At 45.8% G+C, this 22,446-nt stretch overlaps 1 protein-coding gene across 1 annotated transcript in view; it reads left to right on the plus strand.

Annotated features, from left to right (window-relative positions):
• RAB1A (RAB1A, member RAS oncogene family) overlaps positions 1-22,446 on the plus strand; it is a 237,863-nt gene that overhangs the window by 111,343 nt on the left and 104,074 nt on the right. The window contains exon 3 of the mRNA XM_069608163.1: positions 9,444-9,539. Within this exon, the coding sequence (XP_069464264.1) occupies positions 9,444-9,539 (96 nt within the window). The remainder of the gene's footprint in view (positions 1-9,443; positions 9,540-22,446) is intronic.

Below are 22,446 nucleotides of genomic sequence, written 5' to 3' on the forward strand. Positions count from 1 at the left end.
GCTTGTTTACCACCAACTACAGTACAATGAACTGCATATAAAGGCGGCACAACACTTTCATATCGACACTTAGAAGGCACAGGTCGAATAGGACTTTGTGGAAGACATTCTGGGGGACAAGAGGTCCGCCACCTAGTTTATTCCGCTCTTGCAGTCTGTCCAAAGACGCATCCAGCCATCTCTACTGGCGCCTAGTCTCACAAGGGCGGTCAAACTATTCAGTCGCGCCAACTGACCCCCTGTATATTAGGAGTCAGTTTAACCCAGATTCCTTAGTGGTCACTGCCACCAGAAAGAGGGCAGATACTCCCCTGGCGTCAGCAGAGGCCCCGCCAGACGGAAAGCAAAAAGCCCCGCCAGACGGAAAGCAAAAAGATATATACTTTTGGGAGAAAGGTCGCCTCCTCTGCAGCATGCCAGACCAGAATCGCCAACAAAACTACGCTTTTAGCTAGTTACGGCTGCCGCAAATGGGATGAACTCGAACGCCATATTGAGGCCGTCCCAGAACTAAAGGCTCATTTGTTATCTATATCGGAAGGCAAGCAGATATCGAACTGCATTCTAAAGAATAACCTTGATGCAGCAGATGATGCAGGACGCATCATAGCAGAGGTTATGCGCATCAAGCGCCATGCCTCCCTCGGACAATCAGGGGTTTAAGCTACAGACTCACTATTCGGGAAGGCCATAGAAGATGCCCTTAAGAGTACTAAGGAGGAATACGGCACTCTTAAAACCCTTGGAGAGCTGACAGACAAGCCTTATGTTCAACAGGGCTCCTCAAACTCTGAGGTTTCAGGGTCGCGGTGCTCAACGTTCCTCAGGCTACACTAAGTTCGGACGGTCCTCTTGCTATTGGCACCAAGAAGGTCAAGGTTCCTCTTAAATTTTTCAAAGATGAAATAAAAGGGCAGTACCTCACCAGGGAGAGGCTCCAGCCCTCCCAAACAATGACGCACCGCTTCAGGCCCCCACCCATGCCACAGTAGGAGTCCGAATTTCACATTTCACCCACGCATGGGAGGGGATAACATTGGACAAGTGAGTGATGTGCACAATGACAGATGGGTCTTGTATAGAGTTGATACAAAAACAAGCTTACCCCCACAAAGAAACAGGAAAATGTCAACAGAAGAAAGACACATTCTGTTGGAAGACGTAAAGGCGCCTGCTGGAGAAGGACGCCATCGAGATCGTCCCAGCAAAGCAAGGGTATTTATTCGACCTACTTCCTTGTGCCAACGCAAGGCCTTGCCATGCGTTCAGTATCTATCTGCGCCCCGCTAACAAATATGTCAAACCCCAAAAGTTTTGCATGACCATGCTCCAAGATGTAATCCCACTCCTAAAACGGGGGGGAGGGAGGGATTACTTGGCAACATTGGATATGAAAGATGCATACTGTCATGAACCGTCGGACACGCCCTTTTTGGGCCTCCTCGTCCTTGACACATTGGGGCTTACACTCTGCTGTACTTCAAACATGGCCATTAAACACAGAACGCTGCCTACCAGCTTTCATCTACGACGTAGCACGCTCTATAAAGAAGCCACGCCCCGCGCGTCTCAACGCTACTGATTGCTGTGGCTAGACGTGTGCTCCGTAGTTCGCCTTCGCTGAACTCTGTTGTTTCCTCGTTCCCAGACCCACCCGCTTCATCCTACTATCCTCCTTCCTCCTTATCCTGTCTTGCTTCCCGGACTCTTTGTGCCCGCCTTAGAGTACACCTTCGAATCCTGGACTTCCTGGAGTTTCCAATTGATCCTTGACGTAGAAGCTGAACGAACGCTGGAACCCGAAGACGGCCGTATGGGGTTGTACAAAACCCGAACCGTACGGAAGACTCCTCCTCCCAAGAACTCCAGCAAGCCGCGAACTCGGGTGAGAAAGTGGGATCCTGTGACAGATTGAGATGCCACCTAACTGAAGCCAATCCAGACATGGAGGCGGCCATTCAAGATCTTATGCGCGGAATGCAAGAACTAACGAGCGAAGTACAAAACCTAAAGGTAGAAAATGCTGCATTAAAACAATTAGTCTTGCCCTGCGACTCCGCCACGAAAGAAAGCGTACTATTGGGCGGCATTGTGGACAAATACGATGGCTCTGCAAAAAACCTTTGTGGATTCCTTGATTCCCGTTTGGTCCACTTTACATTTTTAAGCCCTATTTTTTTTCTACTCCCAGGGCTAAGGTGGGCTTTAGTATTTCGCACCTTTCCGGGAATGCATTAACCTGGGCCACACCTTTAGTTAATGGCGGAGATGCCCTCCTGGATGATTATGACAGATTCATTCAAGCTCTTAAGACCATGTTTGACTGCCCAGAACAGATCTATAGTGCTCAAGAACGTCTCCTCGATTTCCAACAAGGCTCCCAGGACATGCTCACATATGTAACACGGTTTAAACAATTGGCTAAAGAAGCGGATTGGTCCTCAGAAGCCTGCTTCATGCTTTTTCGAAGAGGGCTAAATGAAGACATCAAGGCTGAACTAGCCAGAGTGGCTCACGCAAGTTCATTCCAAGCCCTCATGGATCTCGCTCTGTTCCTGCCCCTAGTAACAAACCCGAACCCATGCAAATAGGGGCTTTCCGTGGACCCATATCCCCCCAAGAAAGGATGCGAAGGATCCATACAGGGTTAGGCATATATTGTGCCTCGGACAAACATTTAGTGAGAGAGTGTCCTATAGCCCCTCCACGGCGTTCGGGAAATGCCAGCTCCCGATTCTAGATGGAGCACAGTTTCGGGAGAGAGATGTTTGCTCCACATCTATTCCATCCTTGAACTCTCCTGGACAAAACAATCTGGTAATATTACAGACCTTTCTATCGCCATCCAAGAAGGAAACCTACCCCATTTTGGCATTGGGGGATTGTGGAGCCATGGGAATATTCATAGATCAAGATTGGGGCTTTAAACACCATATTCCATATGAAACCCGGGATATCATGCAACCCGTAGAAGCGATCGATGGAAGACCCCTTTCTTCAGGACCCATAACCCTTCAAACCAAGGAAATTGAGCTTGCAATAAACCACCACCATCGAGAGAAGATAAAGTTTGACCTCATAAAGTCCGCCCATTACCCAATGGTTTTGGGTATGCCCTGGCTACAAAGACACAACCCATACATCAATTGGGCAGCAGGTTCCTTGTTTCTGGGTTCTGACAATCGCATGTCTCATTGCTTACTCCTGGATTCCGCTCCGACGCCATCGGAAGGAGCTTCAGCAGACCATCAAGGCCCGCTCACAGTTTCAAATATCATCCAGGTTCCTAAAATCGATCAGGAATACGCCAATGTGTTCTCTTCTGCCATTGTTCAAGCCTTACCTCCTCATAGACCCGAAGACTGTGCTATTGATACCGAACCTTCAGCTGTGATTCCCTTTGGAAGGATGTTCATCTTATCCGAACCTGAGCAAAGGGCCCTCCGTGAATACCTAAATACTAACCTTGAAAATGGCACATACGACCATCCAAATCCCCAGCCGGAGCCTTGCTATTTTTTGTTCCAAAAAAGATACCAATGAGCTCAGACCTTGTCTTGATTATCGAAGTTTAAATCAGTGCACCCTGAAAGATCGCTATCCATTGCCCTTGATCTCAGAAATCCTGGAAGCAGTAAGAGGAGCCGTAGTCTTCACTAAATTGGATCTCAGAGGTGCCTACCATCTGATCCGTATTAGAGAGGGAGATGAATGGAAGACAGCCTTTAGAACACCCTTTGGTCACTGAGTACTTGGTCATGCCCTTCGGACTTGCAAATGCCCCAGCGGTCTTCCAGCGCTTCATGGATCAGATGTTTTCAGATGTGTTATTCCTCTTCGTCATTGTGTATCTGGACGATATCTTAATATTCTCGAAGGACCATCTTAAGCATGAGGAGCATATTAAGGCAGTGTTATAACGGCTACGTGAACACAAGCTCCTGGCTAAACCCCGAGAAGTGCCTTTTCCATGTCTCTACTGTTCACTAACTAGGATTTGTCCTTAGCCCAGAAGGTATTGGAATGGATCACTCCAAGATAAAAGCCATACTATCCTGGCCTATTCCGACTACCCTGAAACAAATCCAATCCTTCCTGGGGTTAGCTAACTTTTATCGGAAATTCATACCTTCCTTTTCCGAGAGAGTGCAACCGATCATTGCCTTGTTGAAAAAAGATACTCCCTTTCTTTGGACAACTGCCCAAGAGGAGGCATTCCAACGGTTAAAGACAGAGTTTACACAAGCTCCAATCCTGGCTCAAGCTGACATCAATCGACCTTTCTTAGTGGAAACAGACGCCTCTAACTACGCCATTGGAGCAGTTCTAAAACAGGAATTTGACAGCCTGGAACATCCCTTTGCTTATCTTTCACAGACACTAACTCCCAGTGAAACCCATTATTCTGTTTTGGAAAAGGAACTGCTAGCCATCCGTCAAGCCTTCACAGAGTGGCCCCCCGCGCGTCTCAACGCTACTGATTGCTGTGGCTAGACGTGTGCTCCGTAGTTTGCCTTCGCTGAACTCTGTTGTTTCCTGGTTCCCAGACCCCCCCACCCCTCCGCTTCCTCCTCCTATCCTCCTTCTCCTGTCTTGCTTCCCGGACTCTGTGTACCCGCCTCCGAGTACACCTTCTTCGAATCCTGGACTTCCTGGAGTTTCCAATTGATCCTTGACGTAGAAGCTGAGCGAACGCTGGAACCCGAAGACTGCCGTACGGGGTTGTAAAAAACCAGAACCGTACGGAAGACGACTCCTCCCAAGAACTCCAGCAAGCAGCGAACTCAGGTGAGAAAGTGGGAAACCTGTGACACATACTTTCATATTACACTCCCATATTACAATACTCCCTGTGCACAGAAAATATCTGCATTTCAATATAGCGGGAGTACACTACCAGTTCAAAGTACTCACCTTCAGCATCACCTCAGCACCAAGAGTATTCACAAAGGTGCTTGCAGTAATGGCAGCACGCCTGCACAGAAGGTCAATCCCAGTATACCCTTATCTGGATAACTGACTAATCACTGGGGAATCTCCACAAATTTGCAAATAAAATGCGTAAAACAATGGACCTTCTTCTCAATCTGGACGTCTCTACCAACGAAAATAAATCTCGTCTAGTCCCCAGCCAAACAAAACAATTTCTTTGGACTCCTAAAAACAAGAGGATTTCTCTTTGCCCTCAACTGAGTACAAAACATGCTGTTGCAAGTACCTCATTACAAGGTTTGTTGCCAGATAACGGTATGCAAAGCAATGCACTTGCTCGGGATGATGGCCTCATGCATTCACTTGGTTCCGCACGTGCCTGCGTCCAATGCATGAATGGTTAACAAAACCATGGTCTCAGGCAAGCGCTCAGTGGGACGATTTAGTGGTTGTTTCACTAATCTTGGTGCAGGCTCTTCACTGGTGGTCCAGGGACAACCTACTTAAGGTGAAGCTCTTTTGTGTATCACAAGTGATCCTCACTACAGATGCCTTGCTTGCCGGTTGGGGGGAGGGGGGCTCACTTCCTCCAGCCCAAGGCCAGTGGATATGCGCCACAACAGACATATGAACTTCCTTTTGGCAGGTTATCAAGGCTCTTCAAGCCTTTCGGCAACATCTCACAGGTCAAACAGTGCAAGTCCTCACAGATGGCCCCACCGCCATGTTCTACCTGAACAAGCAAGAAGGCACTCTGTCTGTCCAAGCTACCCCAAAAACTATGGTCGTGGACACTCTAGCGGAACATGTTCCTAACATCTCAACATGTTCCAGGGGAACTCCACTCTGACAGATACCCTCTACCAGAAGAACTCAACCAGAGGAACACGAGTGGCAACTTTGATATCCTAGACAGAATATTCTCACAATGTTGTCACACCCCCTTAGACCTAAATGCACAATGCCCAGGATTCGTGCCCAGGGGAATACCCTGTGGATGAACTGGTCGGGGAAATTTGCTAAGGCCCCTCACCCCCTGACGCCACTCCTGAGCAAAATGGTGCACAAGATGCACCAGGAAAAAGTAACTCTGATCCTTGTTGCTCCTATGTGGGCGAGACAACCTTGGTTTCCGCATCTACTCAAACCGGCGATGTGCGACCCAATCAAACTCCAGTGCCCGTACAACATGCTAAAACAACACAAGGGAGCATCCCTCCACCCACGCCCTCAGTCTATGAACTTGGCTCCTGAAGTCATAGTTTTGCCACTTTAATCTTCCACAAAAGTGAATGGATATCCTAAAAGAAGCACGAAAAAACCAACACCAGGCACTGCTATTTCAATAACTAGAAGAGATTTGTGATATGGTGCGTATCACACACATACACACACTAAACCCAACGGAATATGCTCCAGCTAACATTCTACACTACATGCTTTACCTACTATACTCCGGCCTAGTATTTAATTCCATCAAAGTGCATCTGGCGGCCCTGTCAGTTTACAGCACTTCACAGAACAAGATGTCCTGGTGGAAAGTTCCAGTCATTAAGGCATTCATGGAAGGAGTAAAGAGGTTATAGCCCCCAATTTCCAACCCTCACCCGTTTTGGGAGCTCGATGTTGTGCTCTCCAAGCTCATGGATCCACCCTTGGAGCCTTTGCACAAGGCCAGCCTAAAACGTCTGACCTGCAAGACTGCATTCCTAGTAGCTATCACCTCCTAGAAGACGTGTCAGTGAGCTACAGGCTTTTGTCTGTACAATACCCTTTCTTCATAATACACAAGGACATGGTTGTTCTTAGAACACATCCTAGGTTCTCACCCAAGTTCATTTCAAAGTTCCATGTTAATCAATCCACAGAACTCCCTATCTTCTTTCAAAATCCATCGAACTCAGCAGAAAGAAGCCGCCATACACTTCATGTACTATGTGAACAAAACTAAACCTCTAAGGAAAACAGACCAACTTTGTTTCCATAGCACCTGGAAGAGAAGGGGATCACATATCTAAAAACGGCATCTCCAGATGGATAGTGAAGTGCATATAGCTGTGCTATTCCCTATCCAAGAAAGACTTGCCTTTCATCCCCAGGGCTCACTCTGCCAGAGGTACAGGATCTACCTTAGCTTTCATTGCAAACGTCCCTCTGCCTGCCATTTGCAAGGATGTTACATGGAGTTTCATCCATACATTCACACAGCGTTATTGCATTGACCCACACTCTAAAGCAGATTCACAGGTGGGACAAGCGGTCCCAAAACATCTTTGCCCCTGTACCTTCACTTCCCACCTTCTCCAGATACTGCTAGCTAATCTATGCAGAGCATGTGATCCAAGCAGACCCACAAGCTCCAGAAGGGATGCATTACTCATTGTAATCATATTTCTGCTGCTTGTATCTGCTTAGATTCACATGCGCCCACCCTTCCTCCCCTGCTGGAGTAGAAGGCACTTGGATGTTTTCTGGGTTATCACTGTTTCTGCTTTATCACATCTGTACTCACGCTACACTTCATGCAACCTCCTGTCAGAAATAATCCTTCTGAGAGACCTCTGCGCATGAAGGACCATGGGCACAGTGCACGTCACACTAGGGATGGTATTACTAAAGCGCCCTGCCGACGTCAGTTTTCAAGTTTAGAAAGCAAATCTTATGTTACTTTGCATTTAAATAGTGCCTTATGTACCATTGGTATGATCTGAAGGTGCTGGTAGGTTGAACGCCCTTGGGAACCGTAGTTCAAGTCAGTAGAGAGAGTCCTAAGGTGCGTGTGAGCACCGGATATGTGTGCAGCAGGTGTGGCACCTGTATGATAGCTGCTTCTTAGCGGTAGGTGTGGTGGTTGGGAGATCAGGAGTATGTGTTTCTTCTGGCAGGGTGATACCGAGACTGATTCTGGCTGCGTTAGGCCTGAGGAGAACGCCTAGTCTGGCTGGTGTGCAGCAATCTGTGTTTTGTTCGGATGATGGGGAGTATGTGGCAGGTGTTGGTATGAGAACAGCTATACCGAATATGTCATAGTATCGCTGTGTTCTAGTTGAGTGATGGTGTATAGAAGAGAGTAAGCGTGGTGATGTGATATGGTGGTTTTCAGTAGGAGCTTGAGATCGAGCGCGCATCTGAACCATTTCTATCTTGTTTTATTCACTCAGTGGTAAAGGTGCACTGAATTTGCCACCAGCCATTTAAGGTAAGCTTGTACCTGGAACAGAATTGTTACAATGCTAGTAAGTAGGGATACTTTGTATCTTCCCAGCACTCCCCATAAGGTGGAGGTGTGCTGGTTTCACCTAACAAAATGTAGACGGGATAGAAATATCCTTTCTATACTTGGGAATTGTAGTTCTCACAAGGTTAGCCATCAAAGTAAAAGGGGAGCCCCAAGGGCAACCCTGTAACAATCAAAAGATTTATACCAAAAGTTGTCAAAGCGGATAAAATTCAAAAGACACTATGGAGAGTCTTGAAAATGACACCCGTAAAAAGAGTAAACTGATCTGTGAGTGTGGAGAAAGGTTCTCACTCACTGAGGTATAAGGAAAAATAATCTACCAGTCCGGCAAAAAATACTGGGATCCTCACAAGTGAGGTAGCTTTAGCACTAAACGTCAAATCTTACCCAACACTTTTAATTATTTTTTTAAACCTGGCTACAATGGCAGTATCCCTCAATTCTTTGACAAAATGTTCTACGTTTGCAACAAACCAGATTTGTACATGAAAGAGCCAATTCGGTTGTGCCCTGAACTGGGCCCATGGGCCCAGGAAGGAGTCCACCAAGCAAGAAGGCGGACAACACATCTAATCACGTAGCACAAGTGTCATAGGTCTGTGGATTGTACCCAGCTAGCCAGAGTTTATAAAAAAACTGTACGAATCCCCACCGGACCACAGACCGGTCAGACCAGCTGCAATGTGCTCGTGAAGGTTTGGCACAATATCTGTCTAGCAGTTCAGGCTGTAGGGGAGAGAAAAATTGTATCTATTAAGAAGAAAATGTAACTTTTGGAGGCCTCACTAAAACATTACCTGCTATTGACGAAGCTGGGCAACACTTTACAAAAACTTAAATGGTATTAAGCCACCCAAAAAGTGTGCTTTCTATACCTATAAAATATGTAGGTATGTATGTGTGCATACATTGCATATAGCTGTAATAGTGTAGATTTGTTGCAAGTTGCCTGTTTGGAGGGGTTACCTTATTTTTTGTTCCCGGTTGTCGCAAAATTCAATAAAGTGGTGTAAAGAAATTATGCTCTTAAAACCAAGCTTGCTTCAGCACGCCTTTAGAAACCATTATTTATCTGCTACCACTGTACATGGTGTAAGCATTGCAAGAACCTGTTTTGGAGCTGTAACCCTGATAAACCTTCAAGAGTCTCTCAATGGCACACTCTGTGTAAAATGACAGGGTCTGCATCCTGCGTATCCCTCAATATTGCCCTTGGTCATGTAATGTATATTCATTCAGGCGAGTACTAAATTTCTTTTTGTTTCTGCAGGATGACACATACACAGAAAGCTACATCAGTACGATCGGTGTCGATTTTAAAATTAGGACTATAGAGTTGGATGGAAAAACGATCAAACTTCAAATAGTAAGTGTATTTGAAATGTTTGTGTCAAGCTAATCTTATTAAATGTAATACTAAAACGGGTTGCTTTTTTTACAATGAAGTTAATTTCATGCATTGTCCTACATTGTTTTTTTGGCTTCTTAGTGTTACATTTATAATTTGATTTTTTTACTTCAGTGAACAAAGCAAGAATGCGTTCAACTGCCTGTAAAATCCAATGCCTCATTCTAGTTACTAAATGGGTTTGAAAATCTGTTTGGTGTGAGATGTTTTGTACACAATTGCTGACTACAGTTCTATTCTGTGACATGGAGTTGCCAAGTATAGTAGGTCTCAGATACTATAAGAATGAGTTGGTGTGAGCCTTTCTATAACCAACAATGCACGCTAATTTGCTTCCCGGGGCTTCTATTTGGAAACTGAAAAAACACCCAACTGCCAGAAGCTGGACGTTCGAAATATGCCTGTTAAAAACATAAGGCCTTATGAGGAGGGAAAGTCTTTGCTGATAATTTTGTATCTAAATGACTTCCCAAAGTGTCGAGGCTGATTTTTATAGCAGGATCGAATGTGCTATGCATTGAGTGCCGATGCGCTGCACCAACAGTTGGCCACTAACCGGACTTAATGTTGCGTTACATCATGAGGCATGTATTGTCCCTGCTTTCATTACCACAGTCACCACTTGTTGGAAGGATGTTATGCAGAGTGTTTTCTCCACCTTCACATCGGGACATGGGTGATTGGATAAAGAGCAGCCTCCCATACAGCAACACGTGAGGCTCAAGTCTCCTGCCTCTCACCATTGAGCTTCTACCCTGGGAGGTTACAAGTTGGAGAAACCCCATCCATCGAATCAAAGGCTGCACAGTCAGGACTTGGCGTGGCACGGGAATCCACTCTCTAGCATCTATGCCCTTTCCCATGACTTCCTGCTTCTACATTCTGTGTAGGGCAGCGGGGCTGGCGGCAGGCAGAGTGGTGCATGGACTCTGCAGTAGTCTAATTTGAAAGCGCACCAATTCCTCTGCATATAATCAAATACCGTAGGTAACAATAGGCTAAGAGAGCTACTATCCTAACCTCTGAACAGCCTGGTACAAATAAAACTAACCGCAGTGCACTAGTTTCTCCTGAACTGAAGGGGTTCAAACTTCCCTGTGCCTCAGCCAGCAAATACATGAAGCATGCATGTTTGTACTGTTGCCATAAAATTACTTGTAACTACTTCTCAACTCTTGCCCACACAACATCGACACTCTACTGCACACTTTATTTTCTTTATTTTGCTGTAAGAAAAGCTATTTTTGTGATGGTAAAAGTTCAAATGCATCTGACTACTCTGTTCTAATATTTGTCACTTTAATATAAAGCGGTAGTGCTGTTGCAGAGATGCATGCTAAGCAATGGTACAAAAATAAAGAAACTAAACTAATGCCAAAGTAAGTGGATAACCTGTAAGAGTGATGCTTCTTAGACTTTCGAAATTCACCAAGATGTGCTTTGAAAGATCATGTTCAGCGAGCACTCGATACAAGGAGCATGGTGGCCCAGTGGGTAAGGTGTTAAGCATGAGCAGGTGTTTGGTTGTATATTTTTATCGTTTGTGTCCTGGTGTGGAATAGTATTTGCACCCTCTCTGCCCCCACAAACAGGATAGATCATGCATGTCCATGAGGTTGTTGCATGTTCCATGTCGGAGAAACCATCAGCTCAACATTTACATGCTCATCCAATCTATGCTTTTTAAATTTGAGCCATGGCGAAGAGGTGTTTTATAACGTTTTTAGAGGGTTTTAAGTTTACATATGACTGAATAGCCCGGGTTCAAGCAAAGAACAATTAACATCTGAACTCAGTCACATTGGGGGATCATGGGCTACCTTGTAGTTCAGGGGGGGGCATGGTGGGGTGAACCCTAGCCATAAGCACTTGATGCACAAGCCTAGGATTTGTATAACCATGATTTTCAAAACAATGACATAAATGAGGAAACCCAAAAATGGGAGTGTGTTTTGCTTGCTTTTCAGGGAGCTTTTGCAAACTTGGCAATTTCGGATTTTTGACATACAACCCCACCCAAATGAGTTTATGATGAGGGTTTTGCCGTCTGTACTTTCCTGGGCATGGCTTCAACATTACCAGGCTCACCATGCAGTGTGTACATTTCAGGCCTACCTTATGGCGCAACAAACGCCCCTTTTACAGCTATCCCCCCTTTCGTTGCTGCACCCCATAGAATACAGTTCAGTCCCATGATGAAGTTTGGTTCAAGTGAACACATATCGCCAACACCTTTTCCTCCCTCCTGAGCCTTCACATGCTCTCCTAAACATCTTATCTATCCCTCACCCTCATCCATCTACCTACCTGACCTAGCTCCTCCCTACCACTACTGAATGTTCGATCATACTCCTCTGCCTATCTGACTGGCGAAAGTGCTTCAACGCCATAAACTATGGCAGAAGGCGCTATACAAATGCAAGATAACATAACATGAAACTGTGAGACTCCAATGTCTGGCTAATGCGAAGCCAATGAAAAGCTTTGTCCTTAAGCACTCTGCCAAGAAGCACAACCCTTGGGACTTTGGTCAGAAAATAATTTTGGTCACCATGACCGTACCATGCAACGCCCTAAAATAGATTGTTGCATGCTTTTCAAATTCGAATTTCTGACATCCAAACCCTCCCAAATGATGTTGGGGGGGGGGGGGGTTCTGGGGAAGTAAGTAGAAGGGCTTTGCCATCTGCATTTTTTTAGTAAGGCTTCAACATGCTCAGGTTCACCATGACACTACGGAATGTTCTCACCCCACTGCTTTGTACAGAAGCACAAGCCGTGGGGCTTGTTGAAACTAAATAAAATTAAGCCACCAGTTGTTTCAAAAGATGAGCCATCACTCCCACCAAAAAGGACCCAAATGTTCCTTCATCTGGCCAACAGAGATGACACTTCTTAATGGAGGAATTAAAATTTGCCCCAGGGCAGAGTTAAAGAAGGGTATGACTGGTGGGTAGGTGCGAGAGGAGGGGGGTGATGGGTGGGGTTACCTTACCTTTGAAGACACAGGACCTTAGCCCACAACAGAGCAGCCATTTCCATCTTTAAAGCAGAAACCCCCAAGAGCAGCAAAAGACTTCAAACCCAGAAACTGTGTCCAAGTGAGACTCGCACTACCTTTTTGAGATGCTGTTTCTGCTTGGTTGCATCATTTGTTTGGGAAGCCTAGCGATGGCCTTTTTAGCTATGTTCCTGCACTGAGCTATATTATCTATACCCTACCCTGCCCTGTTTTGAAGTGGTGCACTCATTTGTCTGGTATGCTACACTGTGTTTTAAGTTGTCTTGCTTTGCTGGGATCAATTTGTTCTTTTCCCAAAGCTAAATGCATGTTAACTAGAATCTACCAGAGTGCTACTTTATGTACTTATTCGCTCTTTTCAGAGGAGTTGTGGGGGTGAATATTATGTTGGTTTCTTTTTTATACTAGATAGTTAGGTCATGTTTTATTATGTTGAGGTTTCATTATAATGTTTGCTTTAAATGTCTATTTTAAAGCACCTTTTGAAGCAGCCGTAAGACAGCAGACAGCAACTCCTAAACACACAACACAATAAAATAGGTAGGGCTGGGCATCTAATCTGTTAATAGCCTATACACCCCTGTTTGACTAAACCGTTGCATGATGCCTGCCCTCTGTTAACAGGACACTGTAACGGCAGCCCAGGGAGAGAAGGCTTATCCGTGTCTGGATTATGTAAATTAACTACCATAAGTGCCCGTCCTAAGAGGATTTCTGCCTCACACGCCAATATAACAATTCCCTGAAAGGCCCTAGCAGGCCCCTGGAACCTCCGGGAAGGTTGGGCTGGGGCTTCTTCTCCCTGAGGAAGCTGTGGTTGAAATCCTACCCTCTGTTAAATATGCTCAGATTTCCTTCCAGCTTTTTTTGATTTATAGAACCTGGCTGTTCGTGGCCGTTTGGTGCTTATGTGAGTAAGTAGAAGGGCTTTGCATGCTGTTCCCTTGGGCATGGCAAGGCTGAATTCTGGCCACAGCTAGACCTAGGGTTTGGTTACCATGACATAAATGAGGAAACCAAAACATTACGTTTTTTCCCCCCACTTTTCAGGCAGCATTTGTACATTTTGGCAAAGTCAGATTTCTGACATACAACCCCTCCCAAATTTTGTTGGGGGAGGGGGAGTAGAAGGGCCTAGCAGTCTGTTTTCTTGGGAATGACTTCAGCATGCTCAGGCTCAACATTGAATGAGTACATTCTAGACATACCCCTTGGCATAGCAAATGCTTTCCAGCTCTTTTCGGTACCGAGCCCCATAGGATACAGTTGTCAAAAATATATTTGGTCCAATCGTACACATAGCTCCTCTGCCTTTTCCTTCTCATGCCTTCCTAAGCATCTTATCTATCCTTTATTCCAACTAACTACCTGGCTTTGTTCGTCACTACCACTACTGTATGTTCAAACATACACCTCCTTTGCTGCTGTGACGGGCAACAGCACTTTCACTCCATAAATTATGCAAGATAACATGGGGACCTCTACTGAAGCGTGTGTGCTACTATAACCCCTTTTTTGTGATATGTTGGCCCATATTGCATCAAGAACAAAAATGCTTTTTACAGCCTGTTTTGGCCTCAGGATGACGTTTGACGACCCTGCATTGGTTATGGTGGGTAGGCTTGTGGTAGCTGTTATTTAGTTTGAGCTTCACCAGGGAATGCAGTACATTTTAGTGCATTAGTAGTACATTAGCCATCGGGTGGGGTCCTAATGTTTCTTATTTTTCTTTTTTTAAAGTTTACTCTCTGCCATTTTGGCTTTGAGCCTTTCCTTTGTTTGGCGAATACATAAGTAGGACTTGAAATGGCTGTTGTGCAAACGTGGGCTCACTGAACCCAGCCCTGCACACTCGGTGGTTTTGATAGTGATCTCTGGCCCTAGGCAGGACAGAACGCGTACTGAGTGGACCTGGGTGCCTAGTGGTTTTTAAAGCCATCCTGATTAGCTGGCCACCAAAACCTTTGCAAGTGCCCTGGGGTATGATTTCGTAGAGGATTGACTTAAACCAGTCCAAAACTGTTTATGTATATTTATGGGATTCCCCAACCCTCACTTCTACTGAATTTCTTCTAGAAGTCTTCATGTTTACTTACCTGATGGAGGATTTTGCCACAAAGTTGCTGCAGCAATTTAGGACCAGATTTGGCCACGCTGGCAGAGCCTTGTCTTTACCATTAGCTCCGTTTTTTTTATGGCAGCCAGATGTCATTTCCCGGCTGGTCTTCATCCTCCACTGGTCATACTTGCTGGCTGGGCTCAATATTCAATGCTGGGATCGTTCCAGGTCCGGCCCTTTTTGCTGTAGTCTTCCCGAATTGCCTTGTTGGGTCCTGCAACATGGGGGTAGGAAGCTGCAGTCGTCCAGAAAGCTGGTGAGATACTACTACCCCACCTCTGTTCATCAGCGTGGTCATGATTATCCTCCATTGTCATTTCCTTCATGGGACCGTTTTCTGCCGGCTCACCTCTCCTGCTTTCATGGGGTCCCCTTTGCCATTTTCAGTCCCGGTTGGTGGATCATCCTTGTGGGAAGGTTGATTTTCATCTGGGTTGTCTTTTGTCCAAAGTTAAAGTCCCTGTGTGACCAGATCCTGTAACTTGACCTGCAAGCAAAGATTTGTGCTTGCCAGGTTATTTTGACGTTCCCGAGCTGTTTTTTTCTGGAACTGCTGTTGAATTCTTATATCCTGGGCCCATGCTTCTGTGAGAGTCTCCAAGCTTATCGTTTGGGGCAGTTGAAGGGTTGGGGGGGGGGGGTCCTACCCTCAGGTTTGCTATAGACTTACACTGGCCAGAATCCTGCTTTTGCTTATTTTCTTCCTGGGCATTCTGACTCTCAATCTTGAACAGGAGCTCTTTGAGGGGGTTGGTCTCTTGGCAATCGCAGCTGTCTGTTCAGGGATTCTCCTGTTGCGTATAACTCACTTTCTGCCTGTAGACTTTGCACCATTACATCCTATGGGGGAACACTTGGAAAACACATAAATGACTTAATGGAACTTCCTGAAAATTGCCATTTTCCTGGGTCATCTTAAAAAAAAAAAGACAGGAAATTTAGCATGTACCCTCGAATTTATTTTTATTGTTAAATGTTGGCATTATACTCCTGTTGAAAATGCTCCAAGTTACATTGTGTCTTAGAATGACATCTGGTGAGGGTAGGATAGACGGAACAATTTATTTTTCTTGTAGTAAAGATGTGGGCAATTCTGCTTCTTGTAAAAGATTCCTGCTAATCCTAACCCCCTTTCATAATTCTCGATGCAGCAAACCTAATGCACCAATGTACCTTTGCTGTTGCTTTCCTGGCATCCCCAGCGCCTACCCTGCAGTAGCAGCATGGCCGGTTCAGAAGTCATATGTTATGTTAAAGGTACTTGTATAGCACACCGTCACCAACGCAATAGATTCCCAGGCGCTCTGGCGGATCTGTAAACAGGAAAGACGGTGGGTAGGGTTAGTCGGTGGAGGGGAGTAGGAGAGTAGGAGAGGTGGTGTGCTGTTGGCGTCTTCAGCTTGGTAGACACTGAGTGCTGGGCTTTGGTGCAAGTATCAGATCGGGCGAGACGTTGTGTGCTGTTTGTGTTGTTGATGCGGTGTGGTAAAGTGCGTGCGGATTGCTGGGAGAGAAATGGTTGTGTGAGTTTTATGAGTGTTGAGTATGCAGAGATTTGAAGGTTGGGTTAGTGGGGGGTCTGTATCCTGATTCTGATACTTCTGGTTCTGTTTGAGCTGTATCCCTGTGGGTGGGGTTGTTGCCGATTCCTTATAGGGTGTCTCACTGTGGTGTGTGATGGTGTGGCATGGATCCAGCTGTATCCTAGTGAGTATTGTATGGAGTGATGGGTATGTCTGAACCTTTCCTTCCGGTGTGGAACTGACGTTGGTACGATCTATTCTCTTATGTGACAGTGTTCTGTTGGAGCTTGGAATGGTTCAGGGTCGGTGTGCTGTTGATGAGTTGTCCTAGTGCTTCCATCTTGGTCAGCATGTGTATTCAGTCATTAGTTTCCTCCCATCATGACTATCTTTCAGTTAGTTCTTTTGGTTTTCCGTGGGGTGACTTCCTTAAGAGCTATTGTTTGGTTGTAGTTTGTGTGTGATGGCACATTGTGCTTCCCGCTGTATCTTGATGAGCATTGTGTAATGTGAATGCTTATTTGTTTCTCACCCTCTGGTTTGGAGCTAATGGTACGGAGTTCCCTATTCCCTAGCTATCTGCTGTGACTAGGTCTGTTGGGAATGGCTATGGTTTAGGGCCAGGGTGCTATTGATGAGTCCTGGTGTTTCTGTCTTTGTCTTGCTATGTCTCGGTATTTTAGGTCCCATTACAGCTGTCTCTCGGTTAGTTTGGTATGTCGTGGAATATTTTCCTTAGGATCTTTTCCCCGTTGATTCCTTGATGTGGATCAGGGTCTGTCTCTTCGTTCATCGATTTTTTTTTTTTGCTGTGTGTGTGTGTGTCCTTGTGTGCGGTCTTCTAGTTATGACGTGAAGAGCCAAGTTTTGAGTAGTTTCATGAATAGTAGCTGGTTTCTTTTGTTACGCATGTACTTCGGAAGGTCGTTCTAGGTTTTTGGCGCTTGGTGAGAGAAAGAAGATCCTCAGTTTTCTTTTGTTGTAGGGTTTCGGTTCCAGTCGGATGTCATTGCTTGATCTGAGTGTTCTTGTTGGTTGATGTAGACGCAATTTGTCTCTCAGGAACTCTGCGCCTTGATTGTGTACTGCTGTGCGTGATGCACATTGTTTTGAATTTTATTTGTTGTTTTATTGGTAGCCAATGTAGTGTTTTTAGCGCTGGTGTGGGGTGTTCTCTTCGGGGTAGTTTCAGAAGCAGTCTGGCTGCCGCATTTTCTATGCATTGTTTTTTTTAGAAGTCGTTCAGGCATACCAAAGTATAGGCTGTTGGCGTAGTCTACTCTAGACATGACGAGAGCGATGATGGTGGTTGTTTTGTATGCGAATGATTGGAATGGTAGGATCCTCTTTGCCGCTCGCAGGAGAAAGAAGCATTTCTTGAGTAGGGTCGATTACTTGTGGCTCTAAGGTGAGAATATTGTCCATCAGCGAAGGTGCTGGGCTTGTCCAGAGTTCCTTTGGCCAAGGGATGAAGTGATTTTCTCCTCAATTTTTTTGTGACAATCCTTATTTCTGTTTTGCGTGGGTTGATTTTGAGGCAGTTGGAGTTCATCCAGTTGAATACATTGTGGAGGCAGTTTTCTAGCTTTGAGTTTATTTCTAGGTTGTCTTGTATTTTGAAGATTTGTGTATCGTCGGCGTAGTTGTAGCAGGTGAGGCCGTGGCTTTTGATGATTCTGATTAGTAGATATAGGTAGATGTTGAATATTAACGGTGAGGATGATCCTTGTGGTACTCCACAGGGGGAATCTCTCGGGCTGGATTTGAAGGGTTTCATCCATACGGTTTCCATTCTGTTTGTTAGGAAGGATTTGATCCATAGTAGGGTGGTGTCTGTTATTCTGAGTCCTTCTAATCTCTGAAGGTGTTGTGATTAACTGACAACAGCACTGTCTTGATACTTCTAGACCTATCCACAGCATTAGACAGAGTCTGCGTTCATTTTTAGGTCCCATATTGAGAGGAGAGCGGATTCCGTTCCTCATTAGTCTGAAGCCAACTTGTGCCTGGTCTAGTAGGCCGTGCTCTTCTATGAATTCTTGCGTCGTTTTGTATATGTACGTTTCGAGCAGCTTGGCTGTGTACGGGATGTTGGAGATGGGTCTGTAGTTGGAAAGGTCCTCTAAGGTTCCCGCTGTATCTTTGAGTAGTGGCCTGATGTATGCTGATTTGAAGGCTCATGGCACTTTTCCCAGTTGCGATTCAAAGGTTGAGGACGTTCCTGTGATATTCCATGGGCGTTCCTTGTTTAAGAATATATTTGTATATGTCCGGGGCGCAGGGGTCCTCGGGAGACTCCCAAGTTATTGCTTTGATTCACCAGTTTGACTAAGGTCTCCACTGATATTTCTGGAAAGCTTCGTAGTTTGTTTGGGTGGTCTGCTTTGTATGGTTTGTTGGATGCTGGTGATTTTGTTTTTGAAGTGGTCAGCAAGGTCATTGCATAGTTTCGTAGACAGATTTGGTGTGTTGCATCCCGGAGGATTTTTAATTTCATTTATGATTTTGAAGAGTTCTTTTTGGCCGTTTGGTGCTTCAAAGATTCGATTGTCGTAGTGTTTCCTCTTCGCTTTTTGTATTCCCTTTTTATATCCGCGATTGTGTTGTAGGAATTTCAGCTTATTTTCAGCATGGTTTTGTTTTCTCCAATCTAGTTCTAGTCTTCAGTTTTTCCTTTTCATGGTGCTGAGTAGTGGGTTGAACCATTTTGCCATTGCCCTTTTATTAAGGAGTGAAATGTTTTTCTTTGGCGATGTTGTGTATAGTTATAATCCACCAGTGCAGCAGGGCTACTTTTTTGTCCAGGTCACCTTCTTCCATAAATGTTGGGTGCGGTTTGCTGAGCTCCAGGAGTGCAATTAGATTGGAGTTTGTAAAGGTTCTCTTCATGGTGTTCGGTGTTTTGTCTGTTTACTGGAGTGCTCATTTTGATTACGAAGGGGATGAGGTGGTCGCTCCAGAGTATTTGAATTGGTGGTGCCGTGGTAAGAAGGAGTTTGTTCGCAAAGATTGCGTCAAGTGTATGCCCTGCCGAGTGGGTTGCTCCTTTGACTAGTTGTTTGTTGTATTGGCTGTTGTATTGGCTGGTTAGAGATTTTTTGTGTGGTCATGGTTTCTTCTTCGAATCAGATGTTGAAATCTCAGAGGACGATCCAGTGATTGTGTTTGATGGCTAGGATGGTGATTGCTTCCGTGAAGGCGTCTACGAAGGTTGCACCGTAGGTTGGTGGTCTGTATATCAGTATGAATTTTTAGGTTTGTTTTGGGGCTTACTGATAGACGTATGATTAAGGATTTGCATTAATCGATGTTTAGTTGGTCTTCCAGTTTGATATTCAGGTGTTCCTTGTGGGTGATTGCCAGTCCCCCCATTCCCCTCTCTTGGTTTTTCTGTTTGCTTGGACGCATTTGAAGTTTTCAGGCAGGCTGTTGAAGGTAATAATGTAGTTGTAGTCTAGCCATGTTTCTGTTACAAATAGGATGACGATCCCTCCATCGCAGAGCAGATCGTATATTTGGGTGGCATGTTTGGACATTGACCTTGCATTGATTAGGTTGCAGTGGATCTTTTTGGTGTGGTTTTTGCTTGTTAGTAGTTCCTTGTTTTGGTTTGCAGTTGTTTGGTTGCGGTGCATCTTTATTGGCGTTGATTGGAGGAGGATGAGGATCAGCGAAGGCTGCATCTTAATTGAAGCGGTTTGCTAGATTGAAAACTTGGCTTTTCAATACGGTGCTTCTCTATTCATGCCGGTTCGATTAAGATCACCGAAGGCTTCTTCATTGAATTGGTCAGTTAGGTTGATGTTTGGGTTGTTGGTTATTAATGCTTCATTTTATCTGGTGTGCCGTGGGTGTTGATTGTGTCCTTCTGTTCTTGTGATGTATGGGATGATGGGGGTCACAGTCTTGGCACACTCTACTTGGCTGCTCCCGTCTTTTTTTTCTGGTTGTCTCGAGCTGTTCTTTGTGTCTTGATGTCTGTGTCGTTGGGGTATCCAGGTTCTGAGGTTGTTGTGAAATATGGCGTGAGATGTAAGGATTTTTCCCTTTCGAAGTTCGTTCTGGTCGTGTTGGTTTTTGGCAGGGTTTCCTTCATTTGAGGTTGTTGCTGTAGGGGTATGTTGAATTCGTGTCTGTCCAATGTGGTCTCATCTTGTGCTCTTTCTCGGTGCCCCTTCCTGGTCCGGGGCATTTTGGTGCTCGGTGCGGAAATGCCAGTTGAGTGGTTGATTGTGGTGTCTTGTGCTAGGCAGTACTGGCGTTTCTTCTTGTGTTGGTAAGCTTGGGTGCTTTTTGTGCCGTCTATTCTTCAGGTGGGTTGGGTATGTATCCTCGAAACGCTGTCCGGTGGGGTTGGGTGGTGCTGGCCGTACGGTTGCCGGGAGGTGTAGGACTAAGTTCGGTAACTGTCCATGTAGGTCTCTGAGGTATTGGTGGAGGGTTGATACTATACTCTCGTGGTCTAGTCCCCTCTAGGTGTGTCAAGTTGGTCTAAACTGAGTTTGAGATTAAGCACAGCTATGCTCGAGAATCCTGTGTAGTAGGAGGGGGGGGTCCCACCCGGGGGGTCCCACCCCCTGACCGTAAAAGATGAGTACAAGACCAAACACTGCTAGATTTGAGTCCTGTATAGTGCGAGAGGGGCCTACACCTAACAATGCGATTTGAGTACCAACCTAGACACAGTTGGGGCCTAACAATAGGCGCTTGCTGTGGTGTAGCGTATTATATCAAGTACAGTACTAACTTGAAGGCGCAGTCTAATAATTGCATAACTGTTCCAAAGTGTATAGTAATGTTGTATAGCAGGGCTTCCGGAGTAGAGTGATAGCTCTACTCCCCACCCTGGCCTCTCCTACCTTGTTCCTTGCTGCTGGTTGACGGCTGGCTACTGGCTTCCCGACACCTGCAGACATGATCTGGAGCCGCCTCAGTTGTAGCCGTTCTTTGCCTCGGGTCCTTGGCCACAGAGGCTGCATGGACAGAGGCCTGCCCTGGAGTGGTCAGTTATGACCTTGGCGGAAAACCAATTGGGGCCGGTGGTGGGCGGGGAGGCGGGAATCGGGAAGGGAATACAATGGGGTGAAGCGGGGGCACAAAGCCTTCCTTTGAACAAAATGCGGGCAAAAATGGGCTCACAAACGCACGTAGCACTCATCGACATTTGTTTGCTAAATAACAAAAAATGCAGCGCACTGCTGCTTTTGTGCTGCTTACCTCGGATTCAGTGGGGAACGAGATGCCAGGGCCTCGGGTGCAGCAGGTGGTGGGGACGCCACTTCTGTGTTGGTGTGTTAGCAGGCCCTGATCCAATCAGCCGGTCAAGGGTAGGAGGGAGGTGGAAAGAAACACAAGAAGGCGAGAACGGAGGGGGTGGAAGGATGACGGGGAGCGCACACAGCTTGGAGCCGACCTGGCTAGGTAATTTAAAGAACGCTCAAAGCAAACTAAATTAGTTTGCGAAATAACGAAAAATGCAGCGCACTGTACATTCCTAAACAGCTGCTGCAACATAGTTCAATAGGCAAAGTTGGGTTTTTAATCTCCTGCTTCACTGGTTCAAAATATAAGTATTTATGACAGTGTGGCTACTGAGGTTACAAATCTACAATCAAAAGCATTTATATGTCCAATGATTGCCAGCTTGGCAAGGTGACCCATTCTTGACCGTGTTGGGTGTGTATTGGCTGTCTGGTCTGGCTTTGTTTGAGCCACCAGAGGTTGCCCTTCCTCCTCCTCCTCTTCCTCTAAGGGCACAGGGAACCCGTGCTTCGGAGACGGTCCTCGCATGAAAGTGGCCCTCTCATACCATGGTTCTGATTACTGGGGTCTTTCAAGTATGCTAGTATTCAAGGAAGGAGGTTGAGTTGGAGCAGTCCAGCTGCACGGTTTGCCCCGAGAGGTGTTCCATCCTCATGAATTTTGCTGGGGTACACAGTTCCTGCCCTTCTTCCCACTGTGGGTATGACATCAGATGGCAAAGGACAATTGCTGCAGTATATTGAATTAAACCCCTGATAAGGGGCTTTCTTTGGATTAATCTGCAATATCATTTTGCCATTACAAAGGGGGTGGGAGGGGAGGGCACCCTCACCTTAGTTGGTTAATCTTTGGACATTCACCTGGAACTCTGTTGATTCTATTCATTCCAGGTCCTCTGCTATAGCAGTGAAGCTATAAGGCTTCAAGTAAGGACCGCTC

The sequence above is a fragment of the Ambystoma mexicanum genome, chromosome 4q, assembly GCF_040938575.1.
Source record: "Ambystoma mexicanum isolate Mex_15411 chromosome 4q, UKY_AmexF1_1, whole genome shotgun sequence".
In the NCBI taxonomy this organism is placed as follows: domain Eukaryota; kingdom Metazoa; phylum Chordata; class Amphibia; order Caudata; family Ambystomatidae; genus Ambystoma; species Ambystoma mexicanum.